Source organism: Vanessa atalanta, chromosome 20, assembly GCF_905147765.1.
Source record: "Vanessa atalanta chromosome 20, ilVanAtal1.2, whole genome shotgun sequence".
In the NCBI taxonomy this organism is placed as follows: domain Eukaryota; kingdom Metazoa; phylum Arthropoda; class Insecta; order Lepidoptera; family Nymphalidae; genus Vanessa; species Vanessa atalanta.
This window is the reverse complement of record NC_061890.1, coordinates 3,350,421-3,367,722: the sequence shown is the minus strand read 5'-3', so window position 1 is coordinate 3,367,722 and position 17,302 is coordinate 3,350,421. Positions and strand designations below refer to the sequence as shown.

The window sequence follows — 17,302 nt, the reverse complement described above, 5'->3', positions numbered from 1 at the left end:
ACTAATATTTGTGTAGATCATACTAGTGCTTACGGGCTGGATGTTTGTGTTTGTGCAATGCGTGTTTCCATTTTCCAAATAACGGAAGGGCTCTGATGCTTGTATTAAAAATTTTTTTTACAAAACATAGGTTGGCGGACGAACATACGGGCCACCTTACCATACCTGGGCCATAAGTAACCACCACTGCCCATAGACATAACACTGTTATAAATATTCACCATTTCTAACATCGCCAATGCGCCTCCAATTTTTGAAACTAGGATGTTATGTCCCTTGTCTCTGTAATTACACTGGCTGTCTCGCCCTCCAAACTGGAACACAACAATACCGCATATTACTGATTGGCGGTAGAATATCTGATGAGTACCATACCCAGACGGCTTGCACAAAGCAATACCACTAAGTATATAATAGCGGGTATATTATATATAATTGTATTTAACTAACATAATGTTTTTCAAATGTTGGAAATGAGTAACTACTGAGTTCTTTGCCGGTTCTTCTCGGTAGAATCTACATTCCGAATCGGTGGTAGCTTTGTTTTTAATATATTTCTGTAAAATGACGATTCAAATGATCTTTTGAAAGCCCACTTGCGTATTTAAGTATATTTTATTTTGTTAATTAAATTGAGCCCGGTGGAATTAGTCGTGATGTAAGAGACCTGATTAACTGACATCGGTTCCCTAGAAACGAGGACGGACCCTTTTTGTGACACGCTACGTCCGTTGACGCAAATATATCCGGGACAGATTGTACCGGGATAGAGCCTGAACCGATAGGGATAAAGCTGAAACGAACAATAAATCCAAATATTTACCTCTTATTCCAAATTATGCCTTTATTAAATAAATTATAACTATGTTTCAACAAAGGCACTGAATGAACCTCTGTGAAGATACGATTATAGGATTATAAGAAAATTATGGCCCAGGGCGCCAAATTTGGATGCGCCATGGTCTGGAGTTTCCATCTCCCGTGCTGCATGCCCTCAATACCGTGCCCTATGTATATCGTTAAATCAAGAGAACAGGTCAAAGACGGCCTTGAAACCCGGGCCCTTGCGGCCCAGTGTGTCTCTGGTTGAATTTAAAAGGGCGCCGAATGCAAGTCCAGCTTAAGGCGCTTAGATGGCGCTGTCCAATGCATCGAATGGACTCTTATCTATGTTCCTTAATTCATTCTCATAAGTCAATGTTGTGGACACTACCCGACGACGAGATGATAATATATAAAAAATAAATTGTTGCACTACGATATTTGTTCTGTTGATTGAACCCGTATTGCATCATGCATCGCAAATATGTGGCAGAGCTGTTATTTGATTTGCACTTTTCAGCGTAATTTTATTTTTTAATGTTTACTTTTCTGATTAAATCTAAAAATTAATGTTGTTTAAATTATTTGTTAAAATTTAAAAATACCTTGGCTGAAATAGTTTGGTGAATTTCAAGAAAACAGTACCTAGTATAATATTTTAAATTAATCTTGTACTTAATTTAGTTTTATCTACAAAATTATTTAAATTAAATGATCTATCTAAGATATTAAATATATATGCTTTTATATATTTGTCCGTATGCAATCCTACCTTCACCATACTTTGGAATACACACTAAGTTTCTGATTATAAAAAAATAAATGAAAAAGCAAATGAGCTGAAATGTGCGATGTATGACGTCATTGGTCAGTTCTTGTGCGCATGCCCGGAAAGGCCTTTGACTTAGTAAAACCATTTTACAACAGATGACGCTAGAATCGTTTCATCAAACTTAAGACCACGCGAAAGTCACAGGCAACAGTTAGTTAACCATATGGGTAGTCAAATAGTAAACTATTTTATTTAATCACAAGTTTTATCATGATGATTATTTACAAAGCTTGTTTGTTTACAAGCCTCTGTGATTGCAGTTGCTATTTAATTAAATAAGTTTACCTACGTAAACGTTTGCTTTTCTGATATTGCAATAAGATTAGTTATCATAATATTGAGTATGTTTTACTTATTAATTTTATTCTATACTGGCGGCTTGTTCCGACTTTTGACGAGCCAATTAATTTTTCTGGTCATGTTAAAAAACGTTAAGATTTTGGCAGAATGTCAAATTAATAATTTCTACACGCTAACTATGGTTAAGTATGTAACTAATTTCGCTAAAAAAAATATTATTTTAGAAGTGCAATGTATATGTTATATTTATGTCATGAAAAATATTCTGCTTATTTCTTTATTGCAATAAAGGCGATACCCATAACATCTACGTGTGTACGTGACAGTATGAAACTTAGTATAGGTCAGGGCGTATAACCCGGTTAAACTAAATATGAAATTCTTTAATACACCCCGTATTATAAAACAGGGTTGTTTTGAATTTATCAGCATTATCCCTCGGTCGTTGACCGGATTGGCGGGCACAATGGCTGCCGCGCAATTATTGAGGTTCAAAGAAGAAGTAATAAATAATTCAAATGAATAAAGTAGGTTATCTTTTGTTGTATTTTATAAATTATATATTAAAATTTATACATGCACAATGACTATAATGTTAATTTGATTAATATTAGATTAATTCTAATGGAATTTCGGTCACAGTTTGTAATACGTTTGAATATTTACGATTAGTCAATACCAATTAATTTGGGTACAAATTTATGTCCCATATACACAAACATAACGCTTTTGAGTATTATACTAACTTTAAAATAGGATTAGCTTATTTTGATACCTAAACGTTTGCACAAGACACTTTTTATATAATTACAAATCAATATAAATAAGGTGTTGCATCTTAGCTTGTTACAAATATATAGTTCATAAATTTATATTTGTGAATTTTATCGCTTATCCAGAATTACCACACCCATAGCAAAATACGATGGGATTTATCATATTCTATTGGATCAATTTATTTTTAAAAAACCCCTTATGGAAAACCCTACATAACTCTATAAACAAGTCAGAACCGAAGAAATTACGATTTATCCGAAACAAATAAAAGGAAATTTTCGTATGCTATCAATTCGTATATTCTGTCTAGTGATTAAATTTAAAAAAAAATCCATATTTCATATTGGCCATTACAAAAAAAGTATTACCGTATAAAAGTATTCTTGTTATATGTTTTTTGTTCTAAATTATTTTTTAGAGATATCGTTTTCATGTGAAACTTTACCTAAATAATGATTTTGTATTATTTGAGCACTAGAATAAAATACTTTTTTTTAAATATTATTAAGAAATAGACAACGCGAAAATATTTATTTCAAAAAAATATAAATATCCCGAAAATAACAAAAACATTCATTAGAAATAAAAATGTACCACACCGTAGACGCACTCATTGTAAAATGTATTGTTATTCAAATATTCGAGACGGTTATTTATAATCTAAATAATTAGCCTGGCTGATTCACCCTTTATGCCGGAAAACAGTAATAAGAAGCATCATTATTTTACGTTAGAATGACAGTAGACAGCGATCGGTATTTCTAGGCTAATCTAGAAAAACACAAATGATATTTCTAGTACTAGTACTATAATACGATAACTTAAATGTTAATACAATAATTTAAAAGCATTTATTTTTTATTGGTGATATTATTATTAAATAATTCTTGTTTAATTTATACTTCTTAATCATAAATATATAAATAATATTAGCACAACAAAGTTATAGGCTATCAAAATTGTAAACATTACATTATCTATGTTTAAAAAACAAAACGTCAGTTTTCCCGCGCTCCGCGTCATCGGATGTCCTACTCATTCTACGCATGTCTCTTCTCGAGTATTGAATGGACGGCTAGTTCGCAGGGATTTTCTATTACAGACAGTCCTCTTTGGCGAACTTATTGATTTTCATAGTGCTAAATATGTAACCTCCTTGGTTATACGTGTTGTGGTCAAGTGATTTTAAAATAATAAAAAAACAGTGCCTTTTGCGTGTGTTTATATTCATAAAATCGATTTTCGGTAAGTAGGTCAAATATATAATGCTATAAAATTAAAGTATTCATTGTTTGTTCTTAATCAAAAACATTTTTATGTTGTTTAAAAATAAAATATATTATTATTGTTAGAGTGAAACGGTAAACAGGGATATATTTATTTCGTTTGGAGGTTGAACGTTTGTTTTTGTTTACGGAAAAGGAAATGGAATGTATTGAAAAACTATATGAATAGTGCCTGCCACAGTTATTTGCGTATATCGTGTTTCGTATTGACTTATTTTCGTAACTGTTTTCGATGTAGGAAGTTTTATAAATAAGAATTAACGTCATTGTTTTTTTCTAAATGACATAAACAAATTTAGCCTAAGTATAACTTATCCACTGAATAGCTTAAAATATATATTTTAATGTATGCTCAATAAAAAATAACTAAATTTATGTAAATTTAAAACGAGTTAATTGGTATAAATTAATATTCATACAAAAATATTTTATGTTGAAATAAAAAAAAAATAGGTGTTAAAGTCCATAATAGCAGTAGATCGTCTAAGAGGTCATAATGAAGTGATATTATTATAACAAAAAGAAAAAAACGTTATATAATTTTAACGATTTACGGAGCAGAATTTATATGACAACATAAAAGCTACTTTGTTATTCAAAATTCTAATTTATAACTAACCAATTTATCAAATTGTTGATTGAGCCCGAAGCCATACGTATGTCTGTGCTACACAGAGGTCGAGTGACTGGGCAGTAGGCATTAAAATTCTCAGCTTATAGAAGAAAAAAACAAGTAGTTAGATAAGACAAATTTGGAAAGACCAAACGTTTCATTTATTATGTAACGTATTTTACAAGACAACACATGTATTCAAATATAGATAATGCAACGCGTATAGCGTCAATTTTTTATTTTTTTATTCTTATTTGATGTACTGTGCATCATGTCAAAATGTCTAGACCAATTTTAATGGAACTCAGAATGGTTATACTATTGTCTAAAGTGTCTACGATCTGGAGTCTCGTCGTCGTCAGGGTCTTGAGCGCCTTTGGCATGATTTTAGTTTTGCGCCATTTTGAATGTAAAAGTGGCAAAAAAAAATGATTTTGACATTAGGAATTAATTTAGAGGCGCTGGTTGGTCGCAGCACTCTGTAATATGTTAAATGCTTAAAGATTTTTTTTTGTCTTAGCATAATGTTTTATTTATCCATGCCCGAGCCAGGTTGCTTGGCCCCCCTAAAGGCTGCGCCTTTGGATATCCAGATCCTATTTAGGAAGCTGGCTGTGATTATTACTGCATCTTTCAATAAAAACTTTTCGATATCAATTTGATATCGTTTTTTTTAATGTGATACTACTTGTGTTAAAACGCAGGCACATTAAAATAACATAATTAAAATAATAAATATGGTATAACAACGGCACGGACTGTCTGAGGTCTGTGGAATTATAATATTATCTAACATGAAAAAATATGTATCTTATAAAAATAATGATTCGAATCTGAACGGGCTTAATAGTAAATATACATATATATGTATAAACTTGAACTGTGATACAGTTTTAATTTAAGATCAAAACCGTAGACACCAACAAAAAAAAATCAAAATAGTCAAAAATAACTAGTATAATAATCTTTTACAACTCCAACGACAATCTCTCGATATGAACTAAACGAACCATAAAACAAAAGAAACCAATCGTTTTTATTTTTGTATTCATACAACCGTATTTACTACACGTAATAAAAACTTCGTGGAAAAATGAACTGAGCTTCGCTATTGGATGTTACATGGTCATAATCGAATCGTTATTTACATCAATAACGATTGGTTGAATAGAAACAGAACGTAATTCAATCGAGGCTAATGGTTGCTTAAGTATAGATCTATTCACTGGTGAAGGTGCGCCCTTCCACATAAAACTACACATAAAACTTTTAAACACAGGTAATCATATAATGTTATTTGTATTATTTTGCTGACTCTACTCTTATGTTAATCTCACGCACACTAAGACATCTTATAAGCAAGACTCGATATAGATGAACGTCGATAATTCATAGTGAAGGGACGCGCCTTCGTAAGTGAATAAATCCATACTGAGTAAGCCATAGTCGTGTTAAGAATTAAATTATGAAAAATCTGTTTGAAAAATCATATCTAAACATACCATCAATCATCAAATTTAAATTTTATTTAAATAAAAATTGTTTCCAAATTTGTGCGTCTTTATTTTTAAATTCAAATCGCTGCTAATTGGCTTTTAGTTGTGCCTATAGGGCACAGATACAGATTGATCGGACCGTTCGAGATTAGAGAATCAATTTAATCTAAAAGATAAACGCAATTAGTATTTATAGGACCTGTTTTGTTAATTCTTAACCTTATAAAACATACAAAAAAAGATAAATAAATAAATTGTTAGTGTTTTTAAAAAAGATTTTATTTACAGGTTCAATTTTATTATTTGTGAAAAGTATTTAAAAATTGTCTAGCCATAAGCGAAAAGAAACATTAAGAGATTTGGATCGAACAAGGCATATCTAGTTCGGGATACGGTACCATCTTCTATAACACATTCAGACAAAGTGGTCATGAACCTATTTGGCTAGGTTAATTAATGTTCACGAATGACCAAGACGTAAGCGCCAAAAGTCTAACAGACAGTGTTTCTATAAAAAAAAAAACAAATTATGATTCCACGTAAACTGATTAATTAATTTAGTAAGTTTTTCAATATGTCTGCTGATAATATATATTAATATAATATTATTATATAATATTATTATTTTTCAATATTAGAATGTCATATTTTATATAAACCCTTGTTTAATATAGAACATGTCATTATTAAATATTACTTTTTGGTTATTGGTCTGTCGTCGTAGCCAAAAAGTAACATGTAATTATTATGGGTATTTGATGGTATTATTTGACTTTGACGCAATAGAAAAAATACTTACAGAGAACTTAATTATTTTATCACGCCATGGTTCGGCTGAAGGTGTGTCGCACAAATTCACAATTATACACCTTTGCGTTATTTTAAATCGTCTCCTAAATGTTGCTGACATTAAAAAATAATTCATATTTGGCGCGTTAGACACTTACCACGTGTGTAAACAATAAGAAAAAAAAAATGATATAATTCAGTAAAAATACAATAATATTGATGATTAACGAATAATTTTATAAGATTCTCCAAGTTGTGATCATACGCTGTGATCTCGCATCCAATTTCAATTAATTAGCTACAGAACTCCGAGTCATACCTTGACCGATTTATTTCAGCTTAGTTGGTATGTTAATATCAATATAAATATGTGAACTTCGAAAAAAACCTTGCAACTACAATGTCACGGTATATTCCTTCGTTTTTGTATTTTAACGAAATTATGTCCAAATTTGTTTAGAGTTCTGAATTGAGATCCAAAAATCCCGAATTGCAAACCATTTTATTTAAGAACGTAGATTGTCAAATGGGAAATGATCACTGATGCCCATAAACATCGGCGCAGTTTGAAATATTAAGTTGGAATAACTTTGGGAACTAAGATGTTGCGTTCCTTATACCTGTGTTTACATTGGCAACACAACAATTAACTATTGCTGTTTGGCAGTAGAATATATGAGCGGCTGGATAAACCTACCCAGACGGGTTAGCACAAAGACCTACCCTGTTCAATTTTATCTTTGGCGATTTTTGTCCGTGACTTGATTGTGATACCCAATAATTTTGTGTATGAAAAAATTGGATTAAGTGTTAATTGTCATATTTAATACGTGTACAAGTAATTGTTAAAATTAACTGTAATGGTTTTTATATAAAGGAGCGTTTTTGTAAGCGTTTTGCATCTGACGACAATCGACCTTTAATAAAAAAATATTAGAGGGTTTTTAAGTAATTTAGAACTTGACATAGTCGAAACTCGCAATATATTTGAGTAATGAATTCAACCAAGTTGATAATAATTGAAACATTAGGTCATAATTATATTAACGAATGTCATTAATCTAAGTGCGTTCATTCAGTACATAGCGTGTGTTTTATAATTTTAATCAAATTTACTTTGCGTTCGGATATTATTATCCGATGAATTTAGTACAATGTCCTAATTTAACGCAATAATAGCGATCCGTACTTCACATGAGTCGAATGGGAATTGTTCGTAATGAGTTTTTGTTTCCGTGAATGGAAATGAAGATATTGTATGGACTATTTATGTCTACAGTTTATCGATTATTTTATGATGATGTCGTTCTTTTTATCTATTGTTTGTTTCGTTTCTTAACCCCTGAAAGTGGTGACGTCAGAAAACGACCACGGCTATTCAACTCTATCGAAATATTGAGCTAAATAAAAATATATGCTGGCAATTACAATCGGAATTAAATTTATAGTTATATATGCATATCGAGAAGAGCATAAAGTATTTTCACGAAATTTAAGTTTTCTGGGATGCACCCTAACAATTTAGTGCATGTAAAAATTAAAAAAAAAAAAACAATAAAAAAAAATTTAAACTGCAATAATCTACTCTAAATCAAGCAAGAAGTTTTCAAATGGATCGATAGTTTCATTTTAAAGTATACGAGAAATCTTTCAGGGTGGGGCACACCGCTGAGCAGAGTCAGCTGTTCCTTTACCCCGTTACCTTTGAGCTCCCAATCAAACAAGCTTTTATTACGCCTATAGTTCAACGAAGTACACAACGATGTCTATTATTATGAGTATTATATTAAATATTGCGTAATAAAGACGGATGACCTCGATGGTGGAATGTTGAAAATTTTTATTGGCATAATGTGGGACGCAGACGCCGACAAAAATACTGATTGCACACTACTATAGTTCATTGCTTCCGCTCTCCATTTTGTCTCAGTTACTATTAATGCGTTATACAAAATATACATAGGTACAATATCTAACGAACCTATTCCAACCTAGTCCTTATCACGGTATAATGCTTGTCTAAATTTTATGTAATTATACATATCTTCACCAAATGTTTTCCAAGATTAAGCTTTACATAAACAACTAATCTTAACATTATGTAAATATTTGTACAAAAGGTGCTATAAAAACGGACTTATAAAACTGGCTTGCTTGAACATTTATACTGAAAAAGCATAAAAATAATATTCAAACGCTTAAAATACTTAATCATATTATATTTTTGGACTCTGTGATAGCCAAAGCGAGTCAAGGATCCAAGGGATATAAACAACGACACCAAGAGTAACTGATTAGATATTAAACATTTATATATTGTGTATGAAATGTGAATTATTTTTAATGTGCTGTATTGTCACTGTTTTTATAATTTCATATTAGTAGGTCCTTTTAAACGCGCTGCTGAAATGATACAGTTTTTTGAGAAAAGGAGATGAGCGGCCTTATTTTCCATCTTAGTGTTGGATTATTTTTTTATGATATTTGTAGACGGACGGGCAAATGGCCTACCTCATGACAAATGGATACCATTGCTAATAGAAATTGGCGCGGTATGAAATATTAACCATTCCTTAAAGCACTAAGGTTTGTGCACCTTGTGAACTAAATTGTTACGTCTCTTGTATCTGTTCAGTTACACTGGCTCACTCGTCCAATCAAACTGACACAACAATGCTAAGTATTGCTGTTTAGTGGTAGAATATGTGATAAGTGGATGGTACTACTGAGACAACACATAGCTCTACCACTAAGTTAATTTACATACGGCCACCATTAAAGAACAATTAGACCGTGATGTGCAGAAATGTACCATAGACTAATAAGCACTAATAAAAGTTGTTAAGATTAGAAGAGCAGAAATAAGATAAGATATCCCGAATTAGTAAATCAAATATTTTTCTGAAAAAAAAGGTCGGTTCATTAGTCATTATTAGTTATAAACAGAATAAAATACATTATATATACGTACATATATTTAGCAATTTAAAAAAATCGATGATTGGTGAAACTCGACATGATCCAAGTACCCGATTACACAGGGTTAGTAACTCTTTTTTGGGGCAATGTATACGTTTTTACAACAGGATCCCAGACAATTCAAAATCATTCAATTATAAAATTCAAAAGAATCGTTAAAGAGTGTTTGTGTGCTAAAGGATATTACAACACTAATGACTTTTTAGTTGACTGCACACCTTGGGAATGAAATGATCGCCTCCAGGCTGTTTCAAATAACTAAATTATAATTATTATTGTACATGCAAAATAGAAAAAAAAAACCAAAAAAAATATCCCGCTGAGTTTTTTCACCGGTTCTTCTCAGGTCCGAGGTGTTAAATTCCGAACCGGTGGTAGATTTTTGACTATTAATAAGCAAGTGTAATTCTATATTGAATAAAGATATTTGACTTTGACTTTGATTATATCTTAGATCATTATAGTATCGTCTATGCCGTATTTAGGTCTGTCTATATTGGATATATCTTTGTCTAATGCTCTGTAGGTATCTCTGATTTAGGGATTTTTTCCCTAAAAATCAATTCCCAAGGAACTGCTAGATGAGTATCTTTTATCATCAACGAGGACAAGTCGTTGATGCATTATCGTTCATTTGAAGATATACGCCATTCTTAAAAATATATTCATAAAGGAAAAAAGTAAGGATATAGTAAGAGCTACCAAAAATTTTATGGGACTTTAGCGGACAGATGGTTGTCTTAGCGAGGACTAATTGGGAATCATTCTTATGTTGGCATAATTAATAGTTACTACAGGAAAAATGACAAACTAGGAAAGTAATTGTTATGAAACCTTATAACCATCGGTTGTAGCAGACGGCTCGAGTATCGAATTTAGAGTAATAGTATCCTTACTATAATTACTGATCATAATATCTTAAGTGGTGCCCCAGACGGATCGAATTTGTAAAGTAAATTACCTCGGTTATTAGACATGCTAATCTTTAAGATGATTGCTTGTTCAAATTTGTTTTTGTTATTCATTTTGTGATTGTTACTGAAGGGAAATGTCGTGAGGCAACCTGCTAGTTTGGATTAAATTCAGCAACCTTTGTATCGAACCACCCACACTGTAGTAGTCTCGTGGAAGTGGATCTAAACGTTCTCGTGTATATAACATAAGAGGAGTCTTTAGCCCAGCAGTAACTAACCACAACAGAACATATATCCTCATTTATAATATAACATTTAAATACTTATATCCACTTTAATTTTACTTCTAAAATTCCGATAAAAACTTCGTCGACGTTCAAAACGCAAATTTTTCATAAATTCATAGCGAATATCGTAGATCAATTAAGCTCTCGACCAATTATATAGCGTCAATTTGCTATCAAGTGTTTTTTTTGCCAATGTCACGTGCGAGAGAGTAATCTCTAACCCTAATTTTACATAGGTGTACATGCATGTCTAAGGCGTAGTCGGTAGATAGTTGTGGTCTGTCAATTATGTTGTTTATTTTTTGTCTTTCCTCTTATGGTTTTTTACTTTTTATACATATTACGTATTTTAAAGGACCCGATGAAATTAATTACAATATTCAATAAAGACATTTGCCAAATTTTATAAGTAGGACCCTGTAAGCTTGTCTGGGTATGATCTATTCAACAGATATACGAGATCAAGAAGAAGTCATAGTGCATTTTTTTAGTACTCAATATGAAGTAAGTGATAATACTGACAAATTAAAATGTCTTACAACGAATTTGAATGCCTATATAATCTAAAAATGTTAACATACCTAATGCTATTTTAATTGTTATTATAGTTATAACAGTACTTACATTAAATATTATGTAATGATTATTACTGCAATTAAAATATAATTTAGAATATATAAACATGTAATTATTTATACAGTTAAGATGGTTTAAATAAAACATCACACAAACCTCAACTTGCTCAACGGTGTAAGGATACATCGCGAGCTAACCTGCATGTCTCGTATGATATTCTACCAAATGGTGGTAGAAACTCGTAATCGTAAAATACCTTTGCCAAGATGTGACATTTTGCTGTTTAAATATATAGTCCGTCTCGACTTCGTACGGATAAAATTCATAAAGTTTACCCCTTCCATTTACCCTGTTAAATTTTAAATTCCAAAAAGCCTCGTCTGTGCTTTGGAGATTTAAGAAATGTTTGATATTTATTCAGAACAAATATCTATGTGATTACTTACCACCAGATGGCCAGTTTGTTCGTCAGATAAATAATAAAAAAAAAACACGAAAAAAATTTAAGTAAAATCAGCGGTTTGTTTCAATCAGATTAAAGTAATCGGGGACGTATATTCATAACGATTACGTAATGAGAAAATGCAAGCATGAAACATCTGAGCATCGATCTTCATCGAGTCTTCTTTCATGTGTTTTTTTTAAACGGTTAGATTAAAGTGACCATTTGAAATATTTAATTTTTATAAGCAATTACAGTGAATTAACGTTTCAATGGTTTCGTGGTCTTGTTTAAGAAGAGCTAATAAATTTTACATGATATTCAATTTTAGTACGGCTTCAGAAGTTATTTTTCGTTTCATGATAACTAATTATTGTACATATAACATAACTTTGAAGGCAACGACACTATTTTTAGTTGGTCGGCACACCTAAATTATTATTTTTTTAATAACGATGTCGTTTCAATTAATTTTGTACCGTCTATTTTCATAAGTAGCTTCAAATTGAAACTAAAAACTTAAAAATAAAATTGTAACCGTTAAAAAAGAGCTTAAATTATCACATACATTTCGCATTGCTTGAATACAAATTTAAAATTCGGGACAATTTTAAATGAAACTAATTTAAAAATACACAGAAACACTTTAAGAAAGGAATAAAATTACTTAGAACTAAAATTATTATATTAATACAAGTTCGGAAATCTGTCAATAATTGCTTACTCTATGTAATCTAAGTTTATCTAACACGTTATCATTATTATTTTACATTGGCATATAATTTTGTCTGCTCTATGCGAATATTGCGTGTATATGTAATGTATCAGTTATTTCTAAACTAAAAACTTTAGCGTAACAAAACTAACACATACAAAATCCTCGTGTATAACTGAAGTATAAACAATGTATCGTATTATTATTATTAGCGCATCTCGAAATAGACTACATAAATCTATTGTTAGATTATATAAAATCGTAAATACTTTCCTTATTATGCATGATTTAAAGAGATCTTGGCGCGGGGCCAAACCGTATATTGACGTAGAACTGAAAACTGCAGCCGACTGACTTTGATGGATATTAATTGCTCTAATTATGTCATTATAGAATCATCGATAGGAATATTGAGAAAAAAAATATGGTCATAAATATTTTCTTTTATAATGAAGCAAGATTTGTTCAAGTAGACTCTAAAAAGAGATGTTCTGTTTGGAGAGTGGAATCTACCTGAGAATCATTAAGAAACCTACTACTTAGTCACTGTTTTCGATAGTTAAATAACAGTATAAAATAATATATAACTACGACTAACTTCTAAAACTAGCGAGCGAGCGAAGCCACATTCGACAACTAGTATTTCATATATTAGCACTGACCTACTAAAGAAAAGAAAATGCCTGTATATGTTTCACTGGTGAGCTGAGCCTCATTTAATTTGAGGTTTGGAGTCTTACGTTTTAAGCTTGGAACTTATTCCGACATGTTGGCCTAATGCGGGTTGGTACTAATGTGGAAAATTTTCATCAGATATCAGACGATGTTTTCCTTCACCACCGTGCATATTTGAACCCAGAATCTTCGGCTGAAATTGACATATTCTAATTACTAGGCTCTTCCTGATTATTTGTAATAAAAATAGTTAAATTTTTCTATGTAAATATGTTTTTATTTTCGCAAGTCATATCGTCTATCACCTCATTGTGTGGCTGTGAAGGGATAGTAAAGAACTGACAACAGTTTTCCGAAATATCGATACAATAAATCAAATATTGTTGATAGATATTAATTGTACTTTTATACGAAATCTTTATAGAGCAAGTCTTTATAAAGATTTCGTATATAACTAAGGCAATTTTCAAATAACAGAAATTTACTTAAAATACATCAAAAACAAAGAAATCATTTTCATTTGCATAGGTTAAGAAACAATGACGTGACTCGCGAATTTTATTTAGAGAGATAAAAAGAAATCGTAAAGGTTGTCTCACGAAAACCTGTAACATCGTAAACTGGTATAGCGAGACCGCGCATCGTACATTTGGTGAATTTTATGCCCATCTCTATTTAGGCAGCGATACCGGCGATGGCAATCGATCGACCACAACACGCTAACACGATAAATTACTTTTTGCGCTCACTCTATACAATTTCGAAGAAAGCAGTACATGATTTGCAGACAGTCAGCTTAGATCACTGCTGCTGCTAACTCGTGGTAACATTCGGTCGATTTTTTTTTATTCAGCCAAACTGGCATCAAAAGATAGACCTGATAATCTTTTGAGAGCTAAAAGTGTCTGTCTAGCAGAGCGCCCTAAATCTCAGCATGGACGAAATATTCGCAGTGCTGATCCTTATCGAGGTCGGTATTCTGATAAACAATACATTCATAGGCAACCATCCAAAGACCAAAACAAACGTCAAATCAAAACTGATAACGTAGTCGTAAAGGGGCAAAAACGAAAAACAATCGTAAAAACTCCTTGCGCGGTCGCCGTCCAGAACCTATCAATACCCATGACATACGCGGACAATTCTAAGTTTAAACATTCAACCTCCAAACAAAATATAAATTATAACTCGAAAACGATCGATAATAGAACTAAGTCTTCTAATCTTAAACAGGCTGGTGACAAGAAGCTGTGTCAGACGATTGGTGGAAAAGAGACAGAAAACAAGTTGCTGTTACAGATAAGCGAAGCCGAGCAAGTGTCGGACTTTGAAAGGATTCTTAATTCTAATGCAATACTGTGCGAGCGAGCCCGTGGACACGTGTGGCGAAGCAGCGTTGCCGCGCACACCCCTTCGGCTTCACTACTTTCAAGACCTCGCTCTACTTACTCTTTACGAGCTGTGAGTCAAGCGTATCACAATCTTTTTCATCAGCACGAAGAATCACTTCAGGAACTTATCGACCGCCACCGTCAAGAAACGTCTGATAAACATAAACAGCAAACAACGACGAGCTTACTAGAAAACAGTTGGTACGAAAACCTTCAAGGTCTTTCCGAATTTTACGAAGACGATCCAGCATTGCAAAAAGAAATAGAAACAATCACAGATCGTATTATAGCGGATGAAGCTCGTGGTGTCGAGGGCGGACAAGTTACGACGCGAAGCAATTTTAATGTTAACTTAGCCGGGTTAATAAGTTTACATGTAAACGGAGAAGGAGTTTCACCAACTTTTCGTGACGACCTAGGTCCATCACCTGAAGTAGAGAGAATTGAAGGCTGCGATGAAAAGGAATGGCTCGATTTGAGTATGAGTGGAAACTCTGACAAATATTCGAAGGACACTAGTGATTCAGGCGTAGATTGCTTAGCACAAAATTTGAACACAATCCAGATTGATTGCGATGGGAACGTGCCTACGATAACATTCAGCAATTGTTGTGACGGTCGCTCGCAGGCTAATATACCTAACAATTCCGAGGTCATTATTCATCTCGCCCCGCCCTCCATTGAAAGCGTTGACGAGGCACGGCCGCCTATGATGTGACTACGGCATTGTAACGTCTGATTAAATTGTTACACAGTACGATCGAGTTTCATTGTCGCTTGTTAACATTAATTGACGATCATGATTGCAATAGAATCTGAACAGCCGTTGACAAAAGAGGAGCGAGTGCCTAAAGTTGAACCGACGACCTCACAGAGAACCCTTACACGGTCTAGTGCCGTAAGCCAAAAATCAGTAGACTTAGTCGTACATCCGGAGAGCTCAAACAACCCTCTACATAGATCAAAATTAGCTCCTACTCGATCATCATCGGAGTCATCGTCGGGAAAAAAGATGCTAAATTTGAGGAAAACCAAGAATTCTTCAATAGAATCAACCATGAGCTTACCAAACCAGAAATCTTTGGAGAAGAAACACGGTAGTCTTCGACATCAGAAATCTATTGGGGCTCATTCAGATATAACCTTAAGCACACAGCCTTCGATGTCAGACGACAGGAAAGCTCTAAGGGAAGCCTTGTATCAGGGTATATTTCATAGACACAGGAGAACGATTTTCGCAGTGGGATCTTTTCTTAGAATGCTTAGAAGCAAAACGTCCAATTACGATTCAATTAGATCTGATTCGGACGAGATTTAGCAGTCCTAAGCTAGTTCTAGTGATTGTTAACGTAGGTAGTGATACCACAGACTGCAAATGTGCTTTTTAAAAGTTATAAAAATACAATGTTATTAGATTTAGTAATTTGTAATAAGATTCTTGTTTTATATTAAAATGTTCCTAATTAGATTTGATGAGGTTTTTATTGTTACAAACCCTGCTTGAAACCCCAATATTTCGGTATATCAAATTGTATTAACACGAATGTAACGTATGCAAGATATTATAAACAAAAGTGTGCCAAAACACTGATCTATCTCATCAAGCTTAATTGGTCAAAAATGCTTAAACATAAAAAGTTTTGTGTAGCAATGTAAGTCGAATTATAAGTGCTGTTAGTTTTCTATTACTAAGTCGCGTGACAATACACAAGGACGTATTATGTTCCTGATTACCTTGACTCTATAATAAAAAAAAAAACATTCGTTACGTTCAGATTTTTTCGACTTAAACAGTTTATGGTCGTATTACAATTATGTTTACGAAGTTTTTATTCTTTAAACGTTTCTAATATAACTTGATATTATTATTAACCATTGTATTCTAATTTAAAAAATGATCGTTTTTATTCGGCTAGTTGTACAATATTTTAAAAATTATTTAGAAATTAAATTTTATTCTTATGTGTTGCCTTTTGCAAGAGTGATGCTATAATAATAACGAACATAGAGCTTAAAATGTACGTAGTTTAAATAATATACTACATTGCAATCGATTTTTTTTAATTTTTATGTAAAGCAACACACTAAATTTCAATGAATATAATATCTTCGTAGTTTAAAAAAGGTCCGCATTAACTGACAATTTATTTAAATTGAAGTTTTTTTTTGATTAAGTGTTGCTCTACGTAAAAATTAAAATACTTTGAGTAGATTAACAGTTATTTTGCAATGATCGTGATTTACATTATAATATCGAATAGTGTATAAAACAAAGGAGATTGTTGAACACATTTTTGGAACATTTTATGCACTTTTATATATTTGTACATCTGATGTTTTGTATACCATGCTGTTATTAATAATAAAATTAAATATATAATATACATACATATATATATAAAGCCGGA

At 32.1% G+C, this 17,302-nt stretch overlaps 2 protein-coding genes across 2 annotated transcripts; both read left to right on the top strand.

The window, feature by feature from the left end:
- The first annotated feature begins 14,437 nt into the window (after nucleotides 1–14,437).
- LOC125072100 lies at nucleotides 14,438–15,612 on the top strand. The gene is made up of 2 exons (XM_047682611.1): nucleotides 14,438–14,473; nucleotides 14,737–15,612. Exons 1-2 carry the CDS (start codon nucleotides 14,438–14,440, stop codon nucleotides 15,610–15,612), a joined length of 912 nt encoding a protein of 303 aa, XP_047538567.1.
- An 81-nt stretch (nucleotides 15,613–15,693) lies between these two features.
- LOC125071936 lies at nucleotides 15,694–17,302 on the top strand. Its single transcript, XM_047682380.1, has one exon. It carries the CDS (start codon nucleotides 15,694–15,696, stop codon nucleotides 16,210–16,212), a length of 519 nt encoding a protein of 172 aa, XP_047538336.1. The 3' UTR covers nucleotides 16,213–17,302.

What these genes read in the sequence shown, in the direction of transcription:
- LOC125072100 (XM_047682611.1), top strand. Translation starts at nt 14,438, where the DNA reads ATGGACGAAATATTCGCAGTGCTGATCCTTATCGAG. An exon ending in CAGTGCTGATCCTTATCGAG is followed by an intron (nt 14,474 to 14,736) that starts GTCGGTATTCTG and finishes AATCTTAAACAG; the next exon opens with GCTGGTGACAAGAAGCTGTG.
- LOC125071936 (XM_047682380.1), top strand. Translation starts at nt 15,694, where the DNA reads ATGATTGCAATAGAATCTGAACAGCCGTTGACAAAAGAGGAGCGAGTG.